This window comes from Aquila chrysaetos, chromosome 9 (assembly GCF_900496995.4).
Source record: "Aquila chrysaetos chrysaetos chromosome 9, bAquChr1.4, whole genome shotgun sequence".
In the NCBI taxonomy this organism is placed as follows: domain Eukaryota; kingdom Metazoa; phylum Chordata; class Aves; order Accipitriformes; family Accipitridae; genus Aquila; species Aquila chrysaetos.
The window spans coordinates 41982494-42009867 of NC_044012.1; the positions used below are offsets into that span (position 1 = coordinate 41982494).

At 54.1% G+C, this 27374-nt stretch overlaps 1 protein-coding gene and 1 long non-coding RNA gene across 3 annotated transcripts in view; both read right to left on the reverse strand.

Moving 5' to 3' along the window:
- The window catches only part of RBM19 (RNA binding motif protein 19), a 71361-nt gene extending 69008 nt beyond the window's left edge, over window positions 1–2353 (reverse strand). For both annotated transcript variants that reach the window (XM_030026066.2, XM_030026065.2), the window contains exons 1-4: window positions 2205–2353; window positions 1203–1385; window positions 497–628; window positions 228–266 (exon numbers count right to left, since the gene is read on the reverse strand). In XM_030026066.2, coding sequence (XP_029881926.1) covers window positions 228–266; window positions 497–628; window positions 1203–1385; window positions 2205–2240 — 390 coding nt within the window. In that variant the 5' untranslated portion in view covers window positions 2241–2353. The remainder of the gene's footprint in view (window positions 1–227; window positions 267–496; window positions 629–1202; window positions 1386–2204) is intronic.
- Window positions 2354–6273: 3920 nt separating this feature from the next.
- LOC115346203 overlaps window positions 6274–27374 on the reverse strand; it is a 46729-nt gene continuing 25628 nt past the window's right edge. The window contains exon 5 of the long non-coding RNA XR_003925052.1: window positions 6274–6868. This is a non-coding gene — a long non-coding RNA (uncharacterized LOC115346203). The remainder of the gene's footprint in view (window positions 6869–27374) is intronic.

Genomic DNA, 27374 nt, shown 5'->3' on the forward strand with positions numbered 1-27374 from the left:
GTTTGTGGTCACACAGGAGTAGCTGACAATTAAAAAATTGGTCCCCAGTGTTGGGATTGTTAAAATAATGGTTTGTTACAGTAGAATTGGACTGTCACGGAGTTGGTTGAATCATGCACCTTGCCTGAATTAACAACACAGGAAGCAGTACAGAAAAGAGTTATTCAGCTCTTGCCCTTAATACAAGCTAGCAAGAATGTAGGGATTGCAATTCAACCTCAACTCACCTCCTTTAAGTTTTCTGTTGAATCTTTCTTCTTTTTATCCTAGGAAAAAAAAGATTTTTAGAAAGCCTTATTAGAAGCACAGCCAAGATAATTTCTCAGGTAACCTAAGGGTACAGGGAAGATAGACCCTCAGGCAGAAAATACCAGAACCAGGACTCCAACATCCGTTGTCCCAGCTACTCTGTCCCCTTCTCCACATACGAGGCTACCCTTCCCTCTGCCAAGTCACCGACAAACATCAGAGCCTCAGGAAAACACACAAGACTCACTTTCTTTGTGCCTGCAGGAGCTGCACTTGCCACAGGTTTCTCTGCCTGTTTTTCTGAGGCAGGGGCCTTCTGAGAGTGCTTACTCCATGCTTTGGGTTTTGAAGGGTCACCAAAAGACTTGCATAACTCAACCTGAAAAGAATCAATCAGATCTTTAATTAAACATATATTCAACAGTCTGGTTCTATAACTGCTGGATAGGCCACATTCAGGAACATTTTTTATAAGCCTGATGGGATGGAGGGTGTGCGTGCAGAACAGGCAACTTCACACAGATGTTCATTTTAGAAGCACAGAGCTACATCTTCACTCAACATGGGCAACGGCTTGCTGTGCTCGTTTAAGCACAGTCAAATAAGTTGTTCTGTTTATCATGAATCGTCCTCTGTCCAGAACAGCATGATGAATGACTTTAAATTAAAAATGACCTCAAGTTCAAAAGTTCAATTTATGACAGCTCAAAACCTGACACCGTTGTTCCAACCAGCACTGAAATCACTGCTAGTGCACGAAGACAGCCCATCTGAATCAAGTACCTGACTGAGACTCCAGCAGCGAGGCCCAGCATCAGACTTTGCTGTTTTGATGCAGAGAAATTAACATTTAGGCTTTCTTGGCCGCCGGCTGCTCACCCCTAAGACTACCAAAATCTCCAATGACAAACTTGCTTGAGACTCAAAAAAGATATTTTTAACGATCAACTCACTGTGACTCTGGAAGTATCTATGAAACTTCTGTTGAAATGGTTCAGTGCCGTTCGAGCTTCATCTTCAGACTTGTAGCCAATGAAGCCAAATTTCCGGAACTTGCCATCCTTGGTGAACTTCAAACAACAATCGGTCAGCGTGCCGAAGGCAGCGAACAGCTTCCGAAAGCGATCTTCCTTCATCTGGGAAGCGAGGAAGGACAACAGGAAGGCAAATCAGCAATGCAATGAAGGACGCTTTGCGTCCAAAGCAAAACATTTGCTATCAGAGGGCTCACAAAGCGCTGTAGGAACCACACCGTACTGGGGCGAGGCTGATAAAAAAAAAAACCCACACGCATCACCTACCAAACCGCTTCATCCCCTCTGTGAAGCCACTACACGTACAGATGAAATCTCTGTCTGCAACGCGCCCATGCCAAAGCCTGCCCGCAGCTCTCGGGGAGCTGGGGGCCCCGCAGCGCTGACCTGACAGAATCAAGCCCCCAGTTCAACCACAGACACGCTGACACCCTCACGGGAGACCCGGGTGGCCACAGACCAGCACAGCGCGCACCTCCGCCCAGCTCCTGGTGAAGGAGGGCAGGGCAGTGGCCGCAACGAGCCCCACTCCCCCATCCTGGGGAGGGGGCTGCCAGCCCCCCTCCCCTGGGGCACGTCCCCAGGGCATCTCCCTGACGTCTCCCGGGGCATTCCCAGCCCGCGGGTGCCTCCCCGTTCTCCCACAAGGGTCCCCGCACACCTCCAGGACCCCCTCCCTCCTCAGAGCCCCTTCCCCCCAGGGCATCTCCCTGCTCCCCCCGCCCCGAACCGAAGACCCTCTCTCCCAGGCAATCTCCCCGCTCACCCCCGTCCCCACCACCCCGAGGATCCCCTCCTCTCCCGGGGTCTCTCCCTGCCCAGGAACCCGCGTTTCCCCCGGGGTGTCCCCTCAGACTCCGTCTCCAGGCCCGGAAAGCCGCCTACCACCCCGCAGACGCTACAACCGCGCGACGCGCTTACCCCGTTGGGGAGGTTCTTCACGATAAGCCGCGACATGGCGGCGACAGAAAGCGAGCGGCGACAAAAAAAACCCAGCCTCCACAGCGCCAGGCCCCGCCGCCCTCAGCCCCGTCCACGCCGGCCCGCGGGCGCCGCCATCTTCCCGCCGAGTCACGTGGGCGAAAGGCTGCAACGCGCAGGCGCCAGAGGCGGGGCCCGGCGCTTAGCAACGGGGGTCTTAGCAACGGAGCGGGATTGGCTGGAGCGGAGGACGCGGGGCGGGGGGGGCGGGGCAAGAGGGAGCATCAATGGGACATCGATGGGGCATCAATGGAGCATCAATGGGGCATCAATGGAGCATCAATGGGGCATCGATGGGGCATCGATGGGGCAGGACCGGGAGTGTATGGGGGGAACGGAGGGGACTAGGGACCCGGCCGCCCGCGGGGGCAGCCGGCAGCGCCTCCCCGGGGAGCCCGTGCCCCCCTCCAGCCCGTTACCGGCCGCTGTTAAAACCCCCTCGGTGATGCTGTCCCCCTCGGCCTCATCAGAGGGGACCCCGCTGCCCACCCCCGTGTTTCTCCGAGGCGTGGGATTGCAGCCCGCTCCCCCCACCCCCGCCCCACCCGCGCTGCTCCGCGGGGCCGGAGGAGGGAGCTCCGCGCCCGCCGCTGCCCGTTCCCGGCGGCGGCTCCGGGCTGAGCAGCTCCGAGGTGCGAGCACGGTAGAGCCCACGGGAGTAAAAATCCCGCGGGGGGGCTGGCGAGGAGTTGGGTTTAACGCTGGGGGGAAAGCGGCAGCGTGGCCCGCCGCCTCGTTCTCCCCTCCTAAAACGCAGGCAGCAGGAGCAAGGAGGGAAAGACATCAGGGGTAAGCAAAAGCACCTTCTCTCCAAGGAACAGCTAAATAAGCACGCAGCCTGTGGATGTTGTGGTTGCAGAAGGTCCCACGGGCAAACGAGGCCAAAAATCACGGAAGAAAAATCCCTTGAGGGTTACTAAACGCTGAGGGTCCTCTCCTACCTGAACATCCATTGCTGGAGGGCAAGCGTATTTTGGGGAAGCGGGACTATGCTCCTTCAAGCGTCCCCTCTTGCTCGCAGCCCTTCAGTCCGGCTCTGCCTCTCTCCCAGTGCTCTGAGCCTGAAATCTGACTTTACACCTTTATTCGCAGAGGGACATGCTCAGGACAGCTCTCAGCTTCAGCACAGCCCTCACTAGTTTTTCACCCTGGTTTGGCTCCACACCTGATTTACCCCAGGGACAGAGGCTGCCTCTGCCCAGCCCGGGTCACCCTGGCGCAGAGGTCTTCCACCCTACAAGCAGCGTGGGCAGGGGCTCCATCTCCTCATGCCCCTTCGAGGTGGATCCAGCCGGCCGTGGCCATCCCGAAGGCTCAAAGCAGCAGGCAGCTATTTGGGGGAGTCAGTTCTCAACCCAACCGCACCACTGCTACGTCCCAGTGTCCTGGCGGGACCGGGATGCAGGTTTGTTAGCTGGAGAGCCCAGCCTGAGCCCATGCTCTCCCCCGAGGTGAGCACCAAGGGAAACACTCGCATTTTCCAGGGAAGGAGAGCCGAGGCAACGGCCAAGCCCAGCGCACGGGAAACAGGAGAGGGTGGGATGCTGCCGGGACTGCCGTCTGGTGCCCTGCTCAAAGGGAAAATGCACAGCACAAACCCCTCTCGCCCCACAGCCCCGCCTGGGGGTACCCAGGAGGAGATTGCTCCTCCCATTCACCTGGCCCTTCAAAGGGGTCTCCATGAGGTGTCTCAGTACCAGGGACCCAGCTCCCTCCCCCCCTTTTGCCCTCTGCTCCTGCCTCGTCCTTGGCCGGGCTGTCAGGCCCGTCACTTTGGGATGAAGGCTGGCACTGACAGGGCTACTCTCGCACCATCACTAACACATCCAGACCTTGCCCTTGTCAATCCTGTCCTCTCCAAGACACTTGCCCCCCTCTCTCCCTCCCCATCTCCCCCTCACCTGCTGCTCACAGCCGGCAGCGGTGCGCAGCTCCTGCCCACGCTGGCTGGGCAGCACCGTCCTTGCCTGTTCTTGTCTCCTAACTGGGCGCTGCTGGGACAGAGATGTACCCTGGCCATAGCCAGCCCTTCTGCTCTCAGTGGGTCCCCACCTCCAGTTGCAACTTCACCCCGGGGCTGCAATTTCCCTCCTGCTAGCCTCTCCTGCAATCGGGGTTGATTTTGCCCAGGTGAGAGCTTGGCCCCAGCATTCAGCTGTGGAGGCTGTGTCCTCTGAGAGTGCCCGGGACCAGAAAGAGCCAGTTCTCCACTGATGCTTGGGAGAGAGGTGCTTAACTAAGCCAGGCTCTGGGCCAGGTACCCAAGCTGACTCTTGATCCCAGCGAAGAAGCCTCAGTGTGCACACAGGGGTGTGGGTTTTGCAAAGTCCGTGGAGATGCTCAGCTTTGCTCATCTCACTTCTTTGAGATAACATGTTTTAGCCCTCCCCAGATGCAAAGATTCAATACAGAAGGAGAAGCTTTACAAATACTGACTTTAAATTTTATTTCCTTTGTGGTTTCTGCTCCCCAGAGTGGGTCAACATTTTAAGTTTACAAACGTGAGAGTTGGAACAACATCCTTTTTCTGGAAAACTAGAGATTTGGGAGGCATCAGAGAGGTAAGAGAGTTGCTCCTTCAGCAGGTGGTTCTGCTATGCCATGGAAGGTCCTTCCCCAAGGCAGGCTCATTTCTGATCAGATGCCCAGGCAGACAAGAGGGAAACTGAGGCCTTGTCTTGAGAAGGCTCAAAGAAGGTTTTGGAAAGCAGCTCCCTGTGCTTGAATATCTGTCCTGAAGATCACCCTTAACCCTTCTGCTGCTGGCATACAGCATGAGTAGGGGACAGACTGGGCATCGTACAGCCAGCTTGGATGGTTCACTGGGCGCAGGTCGAAGCGCCTGTGCTCCAAAGCAGAGATTGGGGAACACACTGAAGAAACTGGGGGTTGTTGTTGGGTTTTTTCCCCCCCCCCCCCATGGAAACTATTGTCTTTGGTGATGCCAGCGTGAGATACTCCTGTCCCCGTGCCACCAACTGTCCCCGCAGCAGGGCTGGACCTGCTCCCGGCAAGGGGTCCCCAGCAGCGGATGGGATGGACGCAGGCGGCCACGCTGGGAGCTGCGTGGGGGAGTGAAAGGAAAAGCAGCCGTGCCCAGGTTTTGTTCCTTAAACCGGCTTACGGCAACAAAAGGCAGAGGGTGACTGGGAGGTGACGTGCCCGGCAAACGTGACACAACATCAACCCACAGTCAGGGTGCCGATCGGAGAGAGCACCAGGTTTGCCCTCCTACCCCCCAGTTAGCTCCGTGTTGGGGTGTCTGATGGGCTGGTGGCAGGGTCTGGGTGATGACCGTCCCTTCACCCTCACTCCTCCAAATCCCCCCCACGCTCAGCAAAGAGGGGGACCCAATGCTCTGTCAACCCCACCGCCGAGAGGAGGGGGAAGACACGGTCCCTCCGCGAGCTCCATCCAGTCGACCTGTCACAACGCGTTAGGTGGCCGGCTCGTCGGCCGGCCGGACAGGGGGTTGCACAGCGCCAAAGAGCAGGGGTCACCTTGCTGTAAAATGGTATTATGGGCTGCCTGCAGCCAAGCAGCTGAACTTTGGAAAGCAGGGTTAGGGCAAGGGATCGCGGTGTCGGGGGCATCTCTCGGTGGGGAGAGGCAGGTGTGGGCGGAGGGGCAAAGGGTCCCTGACATTGTGCTCCGGGAGGTGAACGCACCGGGGGTAAAGTGCTGTTGAGAAGGAGAGAAAGAAAGAAGCTGCTGCAGATCCCGTCTATCCCTAGGTACGATAAGAGAGAGGTCAGATGCAAAGTCTACTGCGGTCTTTGGAGAGATGCTTCTCTCGGTCTATAGCCCCGCCGTGGTGTCCAAAGGGGCATCAGAGGTTTCTCCCCAATTTCCCCAGGTCTCACAGCACAGCCTGTCACTCCTGCCATCCCAGGCAGGCAGAGCTGTGACCCTGAGCCAGGATGGCTGCTGCGGTGACAAGCCAGCCTGCCCCGGACTGGAGGCAGGAGCTGCCAGCCCTGCCCGAGAAGGACGAGCACAGCCCCAAGACTTCATGCCTGTCTGATCGGGAGCGCCTCGGCCATTGCTGGATGCTGGTGAAGGTGACCAGGGAAGGTAAGATCCATCGAGCCAGGGTCACGCTTGCTGGGACAGCATCCCCCATGCAGCCTTGCCAGGCAGCCGTTCTGGTGCTCGCGGGATGCTGCCGAGCAGGTTTGGGGGTTGTAGGGGGGTTCTGAGTGTACCCACACCCCTCGATGGCAGTAAGCACTAGAGGTGCTTAGTTTCCTTGACCCTCAGACCTTGAGTCCCTCCCTTTTCTTTTAGGTGTGGACAGTGAGCAAAATTCAGCCTCGGGGGATTACTGCAGAGGGCTGTAACCTGGCTGAGGACCTTCTTCAGCTGAGTAAATTAACCCACCGATACCAGCGAGGACAGGGATGAATGTGACCCAGCAACACTTACCGCCTGGTTTTGGTGTGCTGGCACCCCAGCGAGGCACTCTGCTTGCCTGGGTAATGTTATATTAACAGCGCCATTGGAAACGCTGCCCGAACTCCCTCAGTTTTGCTGCTGGAGACGGTAGCTTTTGAGAGCAGAGATGGCTGGACCCTCCTCGTACGAGCAAATTGTCCTGCCCCGTCCTGGAGAAAGGAAATAAAAGGCTGTCTTCAATGATATAGCTGATGCTTGGAAATGTAGTGCCTGATACACCTGCCCCACCGTGTGCTGTACAACAAGATGGGGCCAAGAGAGGAGCGGGAGGACAAATTGCCCTTCTGAAGGGCTTCATCCCTGGGCAGCTGGGACTCTGCCCAGCCTGGTCTGCCGAACCCTCTGCTAGAGGGAGAGGATGCTTTTGTCCTTGCCTGGGGGATATGATTGCTGCAGTGTCACTGCAGGCAGCAGAATTTAGCTTTCAACCGGATAAACCCTCACCTGAACCTGCTGCCTCAGCTAAGGAAACAGTCTGCGAGCATGTCCTGCGGTCCTGCTCTCTGCCTTCTTTGTGTCTGCAGTTTTGGGGTAGAGATTGTGTCTTTTCAAAGCCTTAAAGCTAAACTGTAATGCTGAGTAACAAGCAGATGGGTGTGAGGATGAGGAAGGGCAGGAGAGATTTTCCCCATCACACCTCTGAGCACAAATGAGCTGCTGACACCAGCTAGGCTTGCCACAGAGAAGGATTCAGAAAGGACTTGGAAACCCAGATAGTCCAAGTCCTTTGAGTTACAGGAGCTGGGGAGCACAGGTAAATCATGCGCATGAACAACAAATCATCTGCCAAAACACAATTAAGGGTACCACACTTGCCCTGGAGAGGAGCCACCACCAAAGCAGGTCTCAGACCTCCTTCCTCTCCCTTTGAAGCAGCTGATGCTGGTGGCTGGCAGAGCCAGAGGAGATGGTCCACGAGGACAAAGCCTTCACGGCATCGCTCTGCCCATGGGCTGGTGAGGAACATCACCACTAGCCCACACTTCTCCAGCGACATCTCTCCCTGGCAGAACCATCCACGGTCCTCCAGAGGTGACTGTGTTGACCTTGGCATTAAGCACGCACAAATTGCTGAGATCTGAGTGGCCTTAAAAGAAAGGTTCACCCAGTCTCCCTCCTTACCCCACCCAAAGCCATGGGAGATGTCGGCTGTGCTCTGCCGCAGCTGGATCCGGCCCAGGCAATTGCTGTCACCCACCAAAGACACCGTTTCCTCCAGTTGACAGATAAGGTCCAACTCCTTCCCAGGGTGCCCCGAGCCAGCCTTCAGCATCTCTCTTTAGACCCACAACAGACTCCCACCACCCTTCCTGCTGGCTGTGGATGGGACCCTCCGTGAGGAAACATGGGAGAGGGATTTTTCCTGCTGCTGCCCCTTGCCCGGTCTCTCCTCCATCCATCACCCCTTCCACCGCCTTCAGTTTCCTTTGTATTTCTGTATTTTTGGGGGTGTGCGTGTAAATGGACTCAGGGGAGGGTCCAGGCAACAGCTGCCTTTGATCAGCGCAACATGTGGGAGATGGAGCACTTCAGGAATGCCGACTCCTGATCAAAGGTGGGAACACAGTGACAGCCGGGACTTGGCAAAAACCCATCCCCGCTAATCCCTGCCGGGAAGCTGGGGGGTCGGATCAGCGACCCACACAGGGAAGTCAGCCCTTGGCCCATCGACGGGAGCGATCCGTGCCCTGACGCAGGGTGAGGGGCAGAAGGGTTGCTCCCGTCTGCCCCACAGGGCTCTGGCCAGAGCAGGGCGTTATCCTCTCTGCAACAAGGCAAGCAACGGGATTTCCACCCCTCCGGGGCTCCGTCCCTGTTCCCACACGCTAAGTGACTGTGCCAGCTCGCTGTTGTCCTGCCTGCCCCTGCCAGCAGCTCTGCCAACCCGGCACATGCCAAATCCCATGGCACCCACACCTGCCCCGGGGGGGATGCCAAAGGAAAAACAGGTCCGTGATGCCCTAAGACTTTTATCGCCTCAGTAAAGATGAGGCGAGGGTTGAAAGGTCGCTTGCTATAAAAAGAGCTGGGAGGAAAAGGGAAGACAAATTACCCCCCTCCTGATAAACACGCAGGGTTTGGGGACAGCAAGGACGTGGCTCACAGCATCCCCTCCATCCCAGCCACGCGGGACAGCCCGATTTGCGGGCTTCGCCCCAACGCCAAGCCCATCCGATGTCACCTTCCCCCATGGATGCTCTTATCTCCCAGCGGGCTTTCTCCCGATAACCTTGGTGGGAAGCTGGGAAGTCCATCCGTGCGGAGCAGGTGGACTCAGGCGAGGCGTTGGGTGAGGGCGAGCTTAGCCCCCCCCGAGCCACAGCCAGCCCCGCTCTGCCGCGATGCTTGGCTCTTCCGATGGGAACCGGGTCGAGCAAACACCCTCATGCTCTGCCAGCAGAAATAATCCCACCTCACGTGCCCGATGCTTCCTGCACCCCCTTTTCCTCACCCCCCCCACACACCTTCCTCCTCCCCATCGCTATTTAGGTATTGCTTGGCTTGGCCGAGACTCCTCTGTCATGTTAAAAAGGGAAGCTTTTAAAAAGGGCCGATAAGGGTTACTCCCGCGGGGTCACCCCATCTCCCCAGGCAGGGTCACAGGTCGCTTCCTCGCCGTGCGTTGCCTGATAATGAGTCAATCAAGGCCGGGCTTATGGAGACAGGATTTATCAGCAAACCCTAGGAAAATAAAGACATGAAAATGCCTGCTGGCACATCAGGCTGGGGGATCCGGCAGGGATGAGCCTTTTTTGTGTGGATGGAGGGCTTTGGGCATAAGAGCTGATAGGGTTGGCATAGAGGAAGGGGTGGAGAGGGATTTGGGAGGCAAAGAGCTGCTGGAAGAGGCTCCCAGCTTACTCCAGCGTGGTGATGCTCTGTGCAGTGATGCTGCCGACCGTCTCCAGAGCGAGCCAAAGGCACATGGAGGGGCTGCCATGTCAAGCAGGGATGGCTGAGATGTCCCACTCCAGACCAGGACGGGCAGCAGCCAGGGAAAGAGGAGCCCAGCCCCAGTTCTGCGCAGAACTGACCCTGCGTCAGACCAGCTTTATTCTCCCTGCTGGTGCCAGCACGACGTGGGGCTGGGGGGTGCTGTGTCTCCCAGGGAGCGAGTGAAGCTGAAGACTCCTGGGAAAGATTTGCAAGAAAAATGAGATCCCGGCAGAGGGGAGTAAGGCAGGAGGGATGGCTTGATCAGCATGGCCATGTCCCCATGGACATAGCCAAGTCATACATGTCCCAGCCCAAAGGATTTACCTGCCAAAATATCCCACCTGGTAACAAAGCAAAGACCGGCAGCCTCCATCTACAGCCATACCTGCACAGAGTCCTGCGTCTCAGCACTTGGAGGCTGAGCATGAAAACCAAAGAGCAGAAAGGGAAACTGAGGCACGAGGAGGGGATAGGCTGGTGACACGGCCAGGGATGCAGCCGCAGCATCTCCTTGCCATGCCTAGCCTATTTTCACTCCAACACTAGGAGCAACCCAAGGACCATGCCAAGATACTCACTTTTGTGTGGGTTATGGAGGAGGCCAGAGGCTTCCCAAGCTGCGGAAACAGCCCTTGGCACTGGGATGCAGCTGCCCCATCCCGTCCCGAACAGGCAAACCGGAGCCAGCACCTGGGCATGGACGGAGGGAGGATTTAAGAGAACAGAAAGGGAGCAGCAAGGGGCAGGGCGGCTTTGGGAAAGGAGGGGAAAGCCTCAGGCACCGCTCAAGCTCCTCCAAGGCAGCACGGGGTGACAGGCCACCGTTGACACCTCGGGAGAGCCGCACACAGCAAACACGTGGACAGGCAGCGCGGGAAGGGCAAGACATGACAAGGGATGGTTGTGGGGCAGCCCAGACCAAGGACTTGCTATCGACCCAGGCTGAACTCCCTCCTCAGCCTCTCCTCCACCATATGCATCTTGCAAACACTTTTCCCTATCAGAGAGGCTTAGCAGGGTGAATATTGAAAGCACCTGCCTCCCTTGGCCAGGAATCAAAGGCCCCAGTGCTGGGATCCTGCCGCTCGCACAGCACAATTATTCCCGACCAAATGCCGCATGCAAGAATGTAGGGCACCCTCTCTCCTCGCCGGCCCTCCATCGGAGCACAATGCAATTAAAATAAGCAATGCCAGATGGTTTATTAGCAACTACAGAGCTGGGAGCCGACACTTGTTTTCTTGTTCCAGCGTGAAGGCATCAGAAACGGGTCTATCGCGGACGTGTTTCCCCCACCAGCACACACCCCGCCCCCCAACAGGGCAGGAGAGGTTGGATTTATTTGGGAATGCAGCACTCTGATACCGCAGTAATGAGTTCAGCAAGTGGAGAGATGGGATTAGATTAGATCGTGGCATTGAGGAGACAGATAAGGGGAAAATGGAAATTGTTACCTGGGTTAATAGTCATTTGTTTGTAGCGTTAAAGGCCATACAAGGTGCTGTGCCGCAGGCTGCCCCAGCCCTGCCGCTCACCCTCCTCACCAAGAAGAGCATCAGAGCCTGATGCAAAGACCATGAGTGTTATCAGGTCCACTGCATCCCAGGGTTGTTTCTTCCTCCCACCCCATCCAAAGCACACATCCCTTCCCTAGGGAGTCAGCCTCACTCTAGCAGCCCGGGCAAGACACATCAAACCGGTGACTTCTCAGTAGGCTTGTGGCAGAATCAAGCGTCCTCAAAAAACCCAAAGTGCATTCAGCACCCTCGTGCTCTTTTCTAAGCAAATTCTGTAATTTCAGCAGTGGGTGGGCTCTGTTGTCTTTGGCCAGACCAGCGTGGTCAGGCACCACGTTGTATTTCACTTAGCATGGGTTTGGTGGGAGCAAATAGGACTTTGACACCAGGTGCCCCAGTGGAAGAGGAACCTTGGTCAGTGCAACACAGTCTGGCCTGAAAACATGCAAATCTGAAGCATTAAATAAGAGATAAACACAGGAATCCTATGAGAAGATTTTCACACTGAACATAAAAACATTTAGGGGGTCTTGCACAGTTAAAACCATTAGCTTGTCTCCCCACACCAGTTCCTCCACTGCAGCTTCAGACCTGTTGGTCTGAAGCATCTCTTTGCAGAGATGCAAAACCTCACACTTTTTGCCAGGGATTTCACTCCCACATATGCCTTTTGTACAGCCCCAACTGCTCATGCCGTGGGCATCTCAACCGTTCCTTACAAACAGGAAAGTTTGTCCCAAGCACGCCAGAAAACTCAACTTTCACGTCATCTACAGGCTGACGATGAACTAGTCCAGTTCCTTCGAGGGGTTCACCAGGCCCCTGAGATCTGGAAGCAGATTTGAATCCTCTGCATTTATTTGCCTGTTGCCATCACATCATTGGGGACAGTGCCCCCAGCGCTGGGAGGTGACCTTTGACTTGACCAGGACGCTGTGGTCCCACGCGGGGTCACCCCGAGCAGCCCCACCAAGCTGGAGAGCACAGCAAGGCAGAGCCCTGCCTGCAGAGGACTCGCAATCTTCAGCTCATCTCCTGCCAACATGCAGCTGAGGCCATAGGTTTTTTCTTAGGAGAGCACACTGCATCTCCCAGGTACGGCAACGTGCAGAAGCCGTCACAGGAGCGGTCATCCAATGCTTTCATGGGCAGAGTCCCTTCCTCTGCTTTACCGAGCACACCCGCAGGGATATTTTGGTTGGAAGGAGCAGTTTCATCCTGCCTGGGAGATGTTAATACCCTCTGGGCAGAGCAAAACACCACTTCACTCCCGCCTTTCCCTGCAGCTTGGTCTTCAGCATCACCACCACCGTGCCAGAGTGCCCATCGGAGCTGCTGCAGCCCCAGGGCTGCCCTCCACGGCGCTTCATCCTCCCCTGTGGTTACAGCCCCGTAAACTGCTCACCGGACACCTCCAGCAGTTTGTATACCATGCTGGGCTTCCCTGCTGCTGGGAGGGGGAATTTTAGTGTCCTTTTAAGTCGGGTGAAGTCTTGCAGCAGAGCAAGCTGGTGAGGGGATGGGAACAAGCTGTTCCAACGGGGGAGAGCGCTGCAGCCCTCCTCTTCTGGCCCATGGGCTTGGCAGGCTCCCTGCAAAGCCCCGCTCCATCCCCAGGCGCTGACAAGTGGTACCGAGCTTCACACCGAGCGCGGCAGCCAGGAGGAGAGCGCGGGCTCCCCGAACCTCACACCACCCTCGGCAGAATGGAGATATCTATTCGGTGGGGGTTTGATGCAAGCGGTTTGATCCGAGCTGGAAAGGATGCTCCACACAGGTGTATCAGCCCACGGGTCCCAGCGTGCAGGGAGAGGCAGCAGGATCCCGTGCTCCCCAACCTCCTGCCCAGAGGGGGTTAAGGGTCCCCCAAAACTAATCCTCATCCTGGCTGCGGGAAAGTGCAGTACATTCAGTGCCCTCACGCTTTCCACCCCCCCGCTAAGCAAATTGTGCTATTTCAGCAGTGGGTGGGCTCTGCTTGAGCAGTGTGGTTGGGCACCACGTTGCATCTCAGTTAGCATCAGCTTGGCAGGAGCAAACGGGACTTCTTCAACACCAGGTGCCCCAGTGGAGGAGAAGCCTTTGTTAGTGCAACAGAGCCTGGCCTGAAAACACACAGAGATGCTACACCTCACTTTTTTTTGCAGGGTGATGCTGCAACTGCAACTTTTTCTCATGCTAAGCCATCTCGTGCGGTTTATTTTTCTGCTGGTAAGGCTGGATGTTAGAAGTTGCCAGGCAAGGGGCTCTCCGAGCAAGGAACTACAAAGAGGGCTGACACCTCTAATGAATTACAGTAATACCAGCTCGGGGTGAACTCTAAAGTGCCTGTTTACATAATCACTGACCTCCCTTCACCCGCTCTCTGGTGCAAGTGCCCCCCCCCGCCTTGATGGATCACAGCTGAATGGAGGCAGACCCCAGTGTTTATCATCTCCCAGCTTCGGGAAGGGAAGAAATAACAGTATTTCCTGGCACGGTGGCCACCACCGGCGATAAAATGCCCACCCAACACTTGCTCCAGGAAATAGCCTCTGCATCTTCTTCTTTTGTAAATCCCTTTTTTGGGCGAGGGCCCTGCGCACAGGAGGTGGCTTTTGCAGCACCAGGCGCTGGGTCCCACAGGCAAGTCCTTGATGTGGGGCAGGGATGGGTGCCAGGGTGGCGAGCAAGGACAAACCCTCTGCTCGCCTTGCCCTGGGCAGTGAGGCTACAGGATGGCCTGCTCTCGGCCAGGAAACACCCTTTGGGGTGTTATTCTGATTTTTTTTTTTTTTCCTTCCACTTTGTACAGGATTTTCCTGTGTCCCGGCACTCAAGGGCTGTGCCAGCTTCTGGGTCTCATGGCTCTGGGATTACTGGCACAGCCACTCCCTCTGACCGGCTCAGTGCCAAGCTAGAGATAATGGCTTCTTCAAGAAGCCCTGAGCTCAGTATAAGGGTGGGACACTGGTGTTTAAATCAAGTGGGGAGGAAGAAAAAAAAAATAAAAAATAAATAAAGCCAGCAGAGCATCCAGTTCCTCCTTCTACCACCTGTAATGCTTCCAGCCAGAACTCCCCCACGGCCACCAGAGACACAGCCCCAGCACCTCACTCTGTCCAAATCAAATCCTGCTCTGTAAAGGGGAGCTGGAAATTGGTCCCCGGCTAAGGGAACGTCAGATGTCCTCATGCCTCTGCTTGGGTTCACACACAGCAGACCCCAATCCTTTCTGCCTCTCTGCTGATCTCCCCTCCGGTGTGGGCAGAGCCTGGTGAAACACCGCAAACATTTCCACCCTCTGGGCAGTGCCACCCTGTCCCATCTTCATCTCCAAGGCAGACAGCCCCGTGCCTGGGCACAGACCAGCATACACACGGATAAGGGACCAGCGGAGCCCCTCGGTCCCCCCTCCTGCCCCGTGCCACAGTGATGGGAGTCCTGGGGTTGGGAAGCAGCTGCAGCATCACCCCACAAAAGCCGGAGACCCAGGCAGCGAGAGCTCCCACCAGCAGAGACATGGCCAACACTGCGATGCCATCGCTGCCCTGGCCGGCCATGCCGTGCCCACTGCGTCCTGGCTCTGACTGCAGAGAGGAGAAAAATTTGGCTAGCGGATGGGCTGGGGGAGGCTTGACTACAAACAGCCGGTGGGGAGGAAAGGCAGAAAGATGCTCTGTGCCACGGTCACCCGGCTGCTCTCGCACGTGTCTGCACTCACCGTGCCACAGCTTGTTTTAACCCTGGCAGCGGGGGACGATCTTTAATATAACCAAGCTTTCCTTCCTCAGATACTCAGAGGATGAAAACTTCAGTGTTGGCCCCCGGGGAAGAGTACTTCTCCGTTTCCTTGCTTGCCCTCTGACCTCTCCATTTTGTTCCAGAGTTATTTTTGGAAGTAAAAGCTTTTTTCTTCACCCTTCCCCTGGCCCCCATCTTTCTGCCAGCCAAAGTGGCATTTTAAGCCTGCTGCCCACCCGACCAGAAAAATGGTGGCTGTGGCAGGGTAGAGTTAAACCCCTCCATCGGAAGCGGGAGGCCTTCTCGACTCATTAACCCTCTGTCAATCCAGCCGCCCAAAGAGGTGCTCTCAAAAGTCTCTGTGGGAAGTACCTGCCCCCCCACATGGGCCCATGGGGGAAAGAGGAGAGCCACGACCCCCAAAATAGGGGCTCAGTCCACATCTCCTTCCCTACAGCACTACAAAATCCACTTGATTAATTGCAGTGTTGAAGTACCTACAGCCTCTCCATCATATACAAAATCCCAGCTGCACCCCAAGTCCTGCTTCCGCTTGGAGCTGTGTGAACCAAGAAGGTCCTACTCCAAAAAGCCATGGGCACTCAAACCAGGATCTTGTACCACCAAAACCACACGCGCAGAGCAGGAGGTGGACCCTGCTTCATGCTGCTAACAGTCAGGGAAGGGATGTCAGGGCCAAAGAGCAGACGCCCAGTGACCTACCCGTACCAAAACCCCCAGGATCCTTTATTCCCTTATGCCAGGGACACACCGGCCATTGCTAGCTGCAAAGGTGGAGGCTGCTCCCACAGCAGCTCAGAGGAGGCAGGTCCTGTCACTTGTGGGGACCGGGACAGTGGCAGGAGGATGCTGGGAGCCAGGGGACAAACCACGCTCAAGGGGAGTCAAAAAATCCCCAAGCTGCTCAGCAGTAGCACAGTCCCAACCATCGCCCCTGCCCAGGGATTAATCTTTTCCTCCACAGAATAAGCAGGGAGAGCAAAGTCCTAAAGAGCCAGACGCTTTTAAACCCTCTCCATCTCCCAAGAAAGTAGGGCGTTAGTCCCTCCTCCACATGCCAGCGCACAAGGACAGGCACTGGCTGCCGTCTGGGGTGTGATGAATTTTCAGACCTCTGCCCCAATGTTATAGCTCAACACCTGGGACTGAAACAGATTCCCAAAAGACACAAAGTCCCTAAAAACCAGCAACGAGGGGCCAGTCTAGACACCCAGCTGGCACAGCATCCTTCTCCTCACACCAGCCAGCATGGGGCATGCAGGCCAGGAAACATATGCATGGAGTTACTTCTGCCTCAACTACTGGTGGCCAGTGGTCTAGGGATGTCCCAAGTTATCTCCAAACCACGGTGCTTAACACCCCCTGAGAGAGAGGCCTTTTCTTTCTGAAGGTTTCCAGCCCTTTTTGAATCCACTGGGATTTCTGGCTTCCATGGCATCTCCCAGCAGTGGGTTCACATTCAATTACAACAGACCCTCTGCTGGCTTTTAGTCCACTGAGTAGGACAAGGTCTTGCTGCAGAGCATCAGGATGGACTAAACCGAGCAACCTGTGTCCCCACGGAGGCACGAACCCAGGAGAGCCTGGCTGCATCTGTGCTTATTAGGATGGCTGAAATTTTCACTCCCTGGCACACACGCTGATTGGCAAAAGGGGAGAAAAAAAAAAAAAGGATTTTAGTTTCCTGCGGGGTACCGGGGCTGCCTCACCATCAGCTTCATCCTCACACCCTGGCCGAGCCCGAGGGGTGTGGGTGTGGGTGGGGGGGTGTGGGTGCTTCAAGAAGGAACCAGCAGCGAAACCTGCGGGCCAGGCTGGATCCCGAGGACCCGGAGGAGCTCTCCCCATCCCGGGCTCCGGGTTCTGAGCCGCAATGACCGAGCAGCCTCTGCTGTTGCGGCCACAAGATGTCACCCGCACCCTTCGCCCGAAGCCCCCCGAAAGCCCCCCGCGGGGCTGCCTTCCTGAGCGGGGTGGGGAGGGGGCAGCCTGCCCCGAGGGGTCCCCCCCCGACCCACCCCTTGGGGTGCTCCGGCCTCGCCGCCTCATCCCCTGCAACATCAGCGGGGACCAAACCGCGTCTCGGACTCAGCATCTTCCCGTTTCCATGGAAACCCCCTGGCCGCAGCATCCCCCCAGTGACCGGCGCTGGACCACGGGATGCTGCAGGTGCTCAGCGCGACAGGACCAGCTCTCGCAGTCCCGGTTCTGAACTCCTTCGTACACTGGAATCGTTTCTCCTTGCATTTTTCATCCACCCAGAGACCCGCAACCCACACTTTTTAGATCAAAAATGAGTAGAATAAATTGTTTTCAAACTCATAATCATAAGCTTTCTGGCTCAGGAGTGCAATAGTAGTATCTGTGCAAGAAAACATTCAGGTGAATTAGTAGAGGGGTTATGAGTAGTATAATCCTAATTCAGAACAGAACACCCTGGTTTTGCAAGTAAATTGCAAATTTCTTTAAAGCATGGACTCATCAAGATATTTTGCTCCAAAGTAATTCATTCAATTTGAACAAGAACCTCAAAATCAAAAGATAAAAGAATTAAAAAGTCCTCCAAACCCGACAAGTGACAGGGCTATTCTGCAAATACAAAGAGGTGAGCAGTTTTGACTTGAGGGGAAAATCAGTTTTCTAAAGCAATATGCCAGACAGCCTGGTACTCCCACAACATTCCCAGATTGTCTGCTCTGTATTTTTTCCAGCTAAAAATATTGGTGAAAACTGCAACCAGTGCCAACCTCAGTGTTGGCACACAGACCTGCAGCAAGCCTCGAGCATTTTCCGGTGACCCCTTTTCATCCCCCAGCCCTGGTAGGGAGTAGAAGACCTGCCAACAGGTAAAAGCCTCAAGCTCAAAGTGAAATACTAAAAGCACTCAGGGAAGGACGAGCAGGCATAGGTCTTTCCTCCCTGCCTACAGCCTCCTCGGCCAGCACAAAGCTGCTCAGCTCTGCTCAAACCACAGCAAGTGATAGCAGCTGAGGATCAAGTGCAGCCATTGCAGAGAAAGGACACCAGTGGGGTTCAGCAAGGCCAAATTTGATGTCAAAATTACTGGTTTGTTACTTTTTTCCCCTCCCCAGTTTAAGTCTGCCCTGAGGTTTGCCACAGCCGGGTGATTCCTGAGCCCTGCACGCAGCAGGGTGGGCACCCCAGGATTTCCACTCCGCTGCCTGCGAGGGGAAGGGCTGGAAGGGAGGAACGAGAGCTTGTTTAAGTGCTCTGGATGGCTTTTTCTTGAGAAAACACCGGCAGATTCAGAAAGACAATAAGGCAGCAAGCGCCTGTGCCCTTTACAGGCAGCCAGGGCAGCCGAGGGCTGCGCTCACGGGGGTTTTGCCCATCAGCAGCTTCTCCTGGCTGCTGTGAAAAGCAAACATTTAATCCCTTCTTCTTCCCTTTGTCCATAGCAAAAATAATCGGGCAGGGGAAAGCAGATGGAGCGGTGATGCCGGATGGTTATTTCCCACCTCACAGCCCAACGAGCCTGGTTTCACAGCTCACCATTCAAATGTGGCACCCGACCCCTGCTCAGCTTTCGAGTGTCATATTTTCACCCAGAGCTGCTCTTGCTGTGCATCCACATCTTGCTGTGGCATGGGCAGCCAGACTCTGGGCAGAGAGAGCAGACAGGGCACCTGCTCATCCTTTCTCACAGTGCAAGAAAAAGACCTCATGGTGCTGATCAGGTGGCAGATTTTAAACAGGAAAGAGAGACCATTCCCTTTCAATCTGTAATCCAGTTGGAGAATACCATGCCACAAGCCATGGATACTGAGAGCTCGGAAAGATTTGAGAATTTCAAAGAAGGGCTGGCTGCCCTCTCCGGCTTGGGACATCCATCAGCTGATGTCCCCAAGAACGTGCCACCAGGGTCTGCAGAGACTGGCTGCAGAGAAATCTCATGCTGCCGGCTGTGGTCCCTGCCCAGACAACGAGCACATCCCTTTTCTGTGACCCCCCCCCCCAAAAAAAAAGGGGTTCCCCCTCCTTCTCCCTGATCCCCTCCAGAACACACCTTCCCCCGGTGCCCGTCAGAGCTGCAGTTTTCCCAGAGCAGCCGCTGCTTTTCCAAAGAGTCAGAGGCTTTGCCTTGCAACCAAAACCCACCTGGGCAGAACTGGGAGCCCAGGTGGAGACTGGACCGGGACCAACAGGAATGCCCGAGAGCAATGGGATTTCAGAGGAGCTTGAGCCAGGGAACAGGACCCACACAATTCCTGGCAGGGCTGCACTCGGGACCATCACTGCATCAAGGGCTTGCGGGCGGTGAGGGGGAGAGGAGGCTGAGCTCAGCAACATGCTCGGTAGTGCCAGTTACAAGTGACACATGCAATGCCCTCCCCGTCTCCTTCTCCTTCCTCTTCTGCTCAGGAGCCACTGACTGCTACAAGACACACTAACAGCAGCAAGCTTTGGGCTTTCTCAGTCTCCTTGGTCCAAACAAGACCGTGAAGACTTTTGGCTTGGGTATTTCAGACTGCATTCTCAGAACTGAATTTTTCATCCAAACCGTATGGCATCATTGTGCTAGCTCCTGCTCTCGCCGTGCTGTTCAAGTGAGCATCCAGAAACCTCCCCTGTGCCAGCAGAGATCCTGCCCATTGCTGCCTGAGCTCCTGTGCCACCACGCTCTCACTGCATGCAAACAGCCCAGAGGAGTGCAAGTCCTGCACTTAATAATGGAAGGCAACAGGTTCTTCCTCTTGCAGCCCAAGAGAGAAATCATTTATCATCAAAATTCACACTGGGTCTGTTTGAGGCTGTTTCCAGGAAATGCTTCTGTCCCTGTACAGCAGCTGGAGAAACTGTAACGCAGAGCTACCTGGAGTGCCCCGAGCCACCACTGCCACACCGTGCCCAGCGAGAGATGGGAAACCCAAAGCTACAACAAACGGTCCACGGTCCCCTGACAGGTTGAGGACTGTTGCCCGGCACACAGCCACTTCTCCTGGGCTGCAGACCAATGTAATACCCACAAGATCACACCAACCCTTGGCAAGAGAAACCTGCTCGACAAGGATCCAAAATCCCAAACCCAGGGCTCGAAGCACCACCAGCAATAAAGCCACATGGACCGGCAGCATTTTGGCCAACTGATCCCGTAGCAACAACAACCAAACCCTCTGGAAAAATCCCAGCCTGGGTCTCGTCACACTTGACCTTCTCTGCAGCCATGCGTTAGCCTCTCTGTACAGGCTTTTTGCTGCTTGAGCCATAAGTAGGATGCTGCCGAGTTTATTACAGAAGCAGAGGGGTCGGCTCGGCAAAGTCCCCGGAGGCTCCGTGTCCCCCCCACTGTTTAGCTCAGGTTGCGGCGTTTAATGGACTGGTTTACAAAAAGCACGTCTGTTGTAAGCTCCCACAGTGTCTTATAAAAGTCAGCACCAACAATAAGCCGCAAGCTTGGCTGTGTGGCTTCACTGCTCTGCTTCGCAAACAGGTTATTGCTTGTAAAAGGCCCTGGCTGGAAGGAGCAGCGCTCCATGAGGGCGAGTCAATGATGTCTTTTGATATGTTAAATAAAAAGGCCCCCACACTTGATTTCTTTCCCAAGGAATATTTGATATTTGTTGCTCTGGGGTGTCCAGAAAGGAAGAAAATTACTGGCCCATTAACAACTGCCCCTTGGCCTGTTTTTCCGGATTTAAAACAATGTACTCAAAATTGGCAGTCAAGTCAGCCTTAAACATTTGTTTTGCCTCAGATTATTTGCAACACCCTGTAAACTCGGTGGCTTTTCACTCCCTCGCTGAGGGGATTTCTCCTATGCATTTTTCCATGTGTCTCCAACATATGGAGCAATAAAAAAAAAAAATCTAGCTCGTAGCTGGTGTCACGAAATATTTTGGGGGTGGGGGGGGGCCTCAGGGAGGAGGTGTGGGACTCAGATCAGTATGACCTGGCGGAGACCAGGGCCTGAAGGAAGCTCATGTTTTTATGAGCCAGGAAATTGCAGGCTCAGCTTGGGCTGTGCCAGTTGTCCGTACGTGTCCAAGTTTCACATCATAACTTGGGTCTCGGTGGAGTTGTGGGGGTGGAGGGAGACATATGTGGGGACAGATGGCAGCTGCATGGGAGGGACACCCCCATCAAGAGGTGGGCACCAAGAGATGGCTCAGACGAATGGCCAGGAGAAGACAAGCTGGTGGTTGGGGAAAACATCTAAGACCCAGTCAAGGGAGGAAAAAGAATTCATCTGATTTCCAGCCCCCACCCCACAACTGCGAAAAAGCTGATGAGTTGGGAACAAGTTGCTGAGGCTCCCCATTTATGAGGGACACGAATGAGCCTGGAGCACTTCCCCCTGCCATTTAAGAGCAGAGACAACCATCCTTCTGCAAGGTACCAGCTCTCCATGAAGCCAATCCACCCAGGCCTTCCCTGCCCAACAGGATTTACGTTAAGGGTAGGAAGAGAGGGCTGGCAGAGGAGATGGCATGCAGGAGAGGGATTGTAGAAGCACACAGAGAGGTGGGACCAAATGATGGAGAACCGCAGAGTTAAGGAAGAGAAGAAAACCAACGCACACTAACCTATAGAGCAGAGACAGTGGCCAAGGAGATACCTGAAGACCACTTAGACCATTTTCCTCTATATGTCAGCAGGAGAAGAGTTCAGCTATGCCCAAGTTTCCCAAATACATTTTCTCTACCTGAAAATTTTACCAGGCTCAGGGACTTCTGGCTGCCCTGAGGTCTCAAATGCCCACCTAGGCACTGCCTGTGAACCGCAGCATCGCTGGCAGCAGTGATCCAAACACGTTGATGCATGCAAGACACATTAGACTGAAGCATATTGAGCATGGGCAGCAAAGCTGGTATTTCCCAGAGCGCAACATTCAATATGTACTCACTGTGCCGCCCACGTGCACACGCTGCTCTCTAGGAAATCCTGCTGAGCAATATGGGAAACTTTGGCGAGACACTCGAAAGCTTCACTGAACCACAGAAAACAGTGAAGACCCCCAATGAGCACAGCTGGAGCCCAGCTTTCCCGGGTGCTCCCTCTGCTCCTACCTACAGATTATTCCCATCGAATTACAGGGCTGTGATTAAAGTTTTCCAGCCCGCTGCCATTTCAGCAGCGGGTGGACATCCGAACGGGCTGTCACCCTATCTCAGCTGCTCCCCACACCCCCTCGCATAGGTGCTACGAGGAGCCCGTACACAGTTAAGTGCAACACAAACGTCCCTCAAGCGCCATCGGGCATCTGTCAGGGAAACCCTCAGCAGGGCACCCCAATCCAAGGAAATGGGTGCATTTAGCCTCCTATGTAAATAAAAGGCAGAAAATTAATCGAGCAACCCAAATTCTGGTGTTTCCCAGCTTTCATTTGTCACTTCAATGTTGTGGTTTCAATGCAGGTTTTAGGAGTGACTTGTACAGCCCAGTAATGCTCCAGCAACAGCCCAAGGGCTCTTGCCCAGGCTTAGCGAAGAAGGGAGTTAATTCCCTTCTACCTCCTCTACTCAGCCGCATGGTCACCAGGAGCATCAGCCCCATCTCCTCTTGCCCAGGCTGTCTCAGCTCTTCAGCACAGTGCCTAGATCAACCCCATCAAGGCAGACAAGTCCCTTTGAGCACCAGAGCGAGGTCTCTCCAGGGCAAAAAAACACACCTAGGGACAGCTTTTGAGCCAAGCACCTGTACAGTCAAAGAGTCCAGGAGCCTCAGACAGAAGCTTTCAGCCAAAACTTTCCTGCATAGTGAGAAGACAACTGGTTTCTCTGCCTTGGTTTTCTCCTTGCGCTGGGCAGACATTAGAGGGTGACAAAACCCCACTGTCCTTTTGGGAAAATCCCCATCTACCTGCTCGCTGCCTTCAGCTGCCCTGTTTGGTGATGGTCCATGCACCGCGCTGCTGGTGGGGTCCAGGGACTCGTCCCAGGAGGAACAGCGTGCATCCAAGGTCCAAACAGACGTCAGCCCATGGCTGCGGGGTCTGAGAGGGCACTACGTACAAATATCTCGACAAGGCAAAGGGGAACACAGCTCTCCTCCCTTGGGGCGGGCAAGCTACAAGCAGGGCTGGAGCGAGGGCGAGCAGAAGGCTGGAGTTTGTAAAGTGGCGTCCAGCTGTCATCACTGGCATTTGTCAAATGAAGTGACCACTCTCGGGACAGGTACTATTTCAAAAGTGGACATCACTTTAAAAAAGTGCTAATGTACAAGGCTGTCAGGTCCTGGCCTCAGGAGCAAGATCGCTTCTCTGATGTTTGGGGGAAAGATAAGGCAACGGCGCGATCGCCGGCCGCAGCCGCTCCCCGGGAGGGACGGCAGCCTGAGCTTTTTCTGCAAGTCACTCAGCAAAGGGCACACAAGTCTGGTCTTCCACAAATGTTTGATCAACAACCTCCTCCTCCTCGTATTGCTGCTACAATGTCACCCTGTGCTGAGAGGTGAGCTCCAGCCTGCTCAACTGGTCCCCAGCATCTCCCAGAGCCTTTGCCCCCCATCTGCACCCCCCATGCAGGGCTGTGCAGCACATGATGGAGCCTGGGCAAACAAAATCAGAGGCAACAAGCCCTCAGTTAATAGCAGAGAGTTGAAGCACAGAGCAAAAGCTTTACAGAATTAAAACTTCACGTACTTCAAGTCACTCCCCAAGAAATCTGCAATGGAGGACTTATTTTTATAGGCCAGGCAGTAGCTTCTATTCCTGCTCCTCACTCCAACTGCTCTGCTCACCAAGGGCTGCTTCATCTGAAGCGTTTGAGAGCTTTCCCCAAAACCAATATCCCTCTGGAGGCCAGGACGGAAGGTGCTAGCCTTTATCCCAGTGTCCATCACCCCCTGTCCCCAGCCAGGACACAAGGCACCCAGTGACCAGAGCATGACCTACACTAGGCTCATTTGAGCCCTTACCTCTCCGTATTTAACATCACTCCAGCAGGGAAATTGCCTCACCTCTCGCTTCTACAGTAAGGCCCCCAGAAAGCTGTCTATCCATCTCATTTTAGGAGAAAGAGGAAATAAAAAACCCAAACCCAGAACTCAACACATCCATTTCTCCATCCTACTTTCACTTGTGAAGACAGCCAAGTCTCAAGCAAGCAGCTCTTAGGATTTTTAGAGATGAGCTACCTGGTTTACTGGGTTAGCTCCAAAATCACCCCAGCTGGCACAGGAGCTCTTCCCTTTGAAAAGCATGAAACAGCCTCTGCTGAAGGGGCAAAATGTAACCATCATCTCTAGAGGACGGGGAATGACTTAATCCTGCCCCTTGGTCACCCAGGGCTCCACACCAGAGCATCTGCCTGCCACCACATTCCACCTGAACACCAGCAGCACCCAGGACAGAACATTTCTGCCCCCAAAATAACACAAATGAGCAGACAACACCTTCCCACCCTATGTGCCCTTCCCCCAGATGAAAAAAAACCTCTACATACCTTGCAGAAAGCACACCTCCTATCACCCAAACACCACCAGCATTACAGCAGCTACTGCCGTGCCGGGGCTTATATAGAATTTACCACCTCTAGGGAGGGAAAGTCCTGCCCTTTCTCTAATTACTGGCAGGTTGTTCAGCTAATTAGCCTTCTTTCCTTCACTCCTGGGTCTTTACCAGCTGATCAGGTCACCCCATTCTTCGTTAAAATCAGAGTGGAGCCCTACAGCTGGTCTGCAGTGCATGGCTAGAAATAAAATGATACTTAGAAAGTATTTACCTTAAATGATGTAGTATTTATCATATATAGTATAGAATACTACACTTAAATAGCATAGACAAATGAAACCCAAAGAACCAAAATGATGCCACAGAAACACAGAGGGCACCTTACTTACTGTGCAGCCTTTTGATTGTTGTTTTTTTGCAAATGATCATTTTAGGGAGATTTAGTAGGGGAAAAAATCCGTTCTAAGTCAGAACATTTTTTTAAGATCCTGTCCATGGATAAGGAAATATATATATTTATTTATAGTAGAAACACAATTGTTTATTTCTTATTAATAAAGGAGATTGCGATGGGAGGACAGAGCTCAGTATTGAGCTGTAGAATAAAGTGAATTAATAAAGCACCCCAGGTAGCAAGCCCAGAAAAAGTGTCCGAGACCTTCGTCAGGGTGCCGAGCCGTGCAGCCAGCGCTGCGAATTCGCCATGCACCGGCCGTGGAAGGGTCTGCGGTTCTGCAAGGAAAAGCGAAAGACGACTCAAAAGCTGAAGCCCTGCAAATTCCAGTGAGAAACGAGGCACGCATATTTAAGTGAGGGCGATTGACCGCTGGCACAGCCCACCATGGGAAGTGATGGATTTGCCATCTCTGGATGTCTTCAAACCGTGGCTGGATGCTCCCTGGGAACCCTATCCCGAAACCCAGCCCAAGGGCTGGATGTGACCTTCCCTGGCACTGCGATTGCTACCGTTCACCTTAACAGCCCCCCAAAAACCACTTCTGGGATGTGTATGAGTTGTTCCTGATTATTCAATACACAAAAGCATAATTATGAGAGGCAGGTTTCTCATCAACAACTATTAGTGACACAGGCTGGGTGGGCATTGTAATGGGTTAGGAAAAGAAACACAGACTTTGAGACCCAATTTCTCCTCCCAGCTCTGCCTCTGACCGCTTTGCAACTTTATCAGAGTTATTTCATCTCTCTGTGCTTTTGGCTGTCAGTTCTTCATCCTTGCTGTGAGTGTTTAAGGCAGGAATGCCTTGTACGATAGGTTGTATCATGCTCAGTGTGATGGGTGGGTTGGATTTTAGGGCCTTAAGACATGGTTTATACATGAATTTTCAAGGGTTACGTACATTTGGTGGGGATAAGAGGTCTGGAGGTAGTTCATTGCCAGCAGGCTCCATGAACATATTGACTGTACAAAAGCTCTTAAAATTCTTTCATGCAAAAACTTATTTTAATCTGGAACAAAAATAGGAAATTACATAAAGAAAAGGATTAGAAGATAGAGGACTTTAGAGAAGGAAGTGGATCAGTGAACAGGCTGTGGAGAAACCAAACCTCTGTATCAACTTAGAAACAGCTTCAAACACTTATCACCAAGGGTAGAGCATGAATTTTTAAGCTAACCTCTTCTGGGAGAAGGATGAGTTCACTCAGGGCCTAGAAGCCCAAAGGGGGAGGTTGCATTACTGAGACATCTCCAGGGGATGGAAAATCAGGAATGATCAACCAGAACCACACTGCAGGCACAAAGAAATAGAGAGGGGGAAAAAAATCTGACCAAGAAGCTGGGCTGGATCTGTGGGCTTGAATCAGACAGAAAAGCCACATATTTCACAGTGATTTTTATGGAAATTGTGAATATTAAATGTCACATAGAAGCAAAAGTTTCAACCAGCTGGACTGGCAGAGAGGAGGTGTCAAAGCAGAATTGCGAGATTTTTTTTTTAATGGACCTTTTAACAATCCAATAATCAAGCTAATGTATGAGTTTTGGCTTCAAGCCAAGGGAACCGGTTGATGCACGAACCCAGGGGTCTGCCCCACCGCCAGCAGAGGAATGGGACGGTGGAGGACGGACGGAGCAGGCAGGGATGGGTCCGGGGAGGTTGTTAAACAGCATCACGCTGGTGTCTTTTTCCAGCCTGAGCTACAAAATTCTGTAGACTTTGTAGTTGCAGGGAGAAGGCGGTGATCTACAAAAGGCCCATGGTATGGTTTTGGTGGGTTTTCACAACGTTGTCAAGCATGCACAGTCAAAAAAGCGGGTTTTTTTAAATACATCTTCGTCTGGGCACTGAAACAGAAGCGCCCCAAGTCAGTCGCTTGTGCTGAGCTTCGCCACGACTTGGGCCCTTCCTAGGACCCGAATTTCAGAGCTGAGCTGAGCATAAGCTGCAGGCGAGCGACGTTTTGGCGTTACTCCTCTCTCCTCTCCTTGCAAGGGTCAGCCCCGAGGAGGAGGGAACCCACGGCCTCCCATCGCAGCTCCCTGTTCATCCCCCCCGGCGGGCTGCTCCCCCTCCCGTGCCACCGTCCCGACTCGGACCACTTCCACTCTGCTCTGTTTCCAAAAACCCATCTTTTTTTTTTTTTTTTTTTTTGGCAATGTTGCAGGGAAATATCAGAAGCACCCATGTGGCCTCCACTGCCTCAGAAAGGAGGTACTGGCTGTGGAAGAAACACCCAATTATTTAGCAGCTGTCAAGGTTAAGCTAAATAACCCCGGGATGGGGAAGGCTGGGTTTTGTGCGTGTGTGTGTGTATGAGCGGGAGAGGCAGAAAGCATCTTCCCCAAGGCAGCTGAGGAAAGCAGAACCTGCGAACTAAATACGTTGCACAAGGCTGCCCGGCGGGACGCCGGGTTTCGAAGAATGAAAAGAAGCCGAGGATGTCCTGGCAGACGCCGGGGCAGGGCTACGGGCAGACGAGTTTTGCCCATTCATCAGGGCCCGTCAGGCTCCCCGAGCCAGCCGTGGGATAAATCAAACCGCAAGAGGGGAAGGGGGAAAAAAAGTGTCCGAGGGGGAGGTGGCG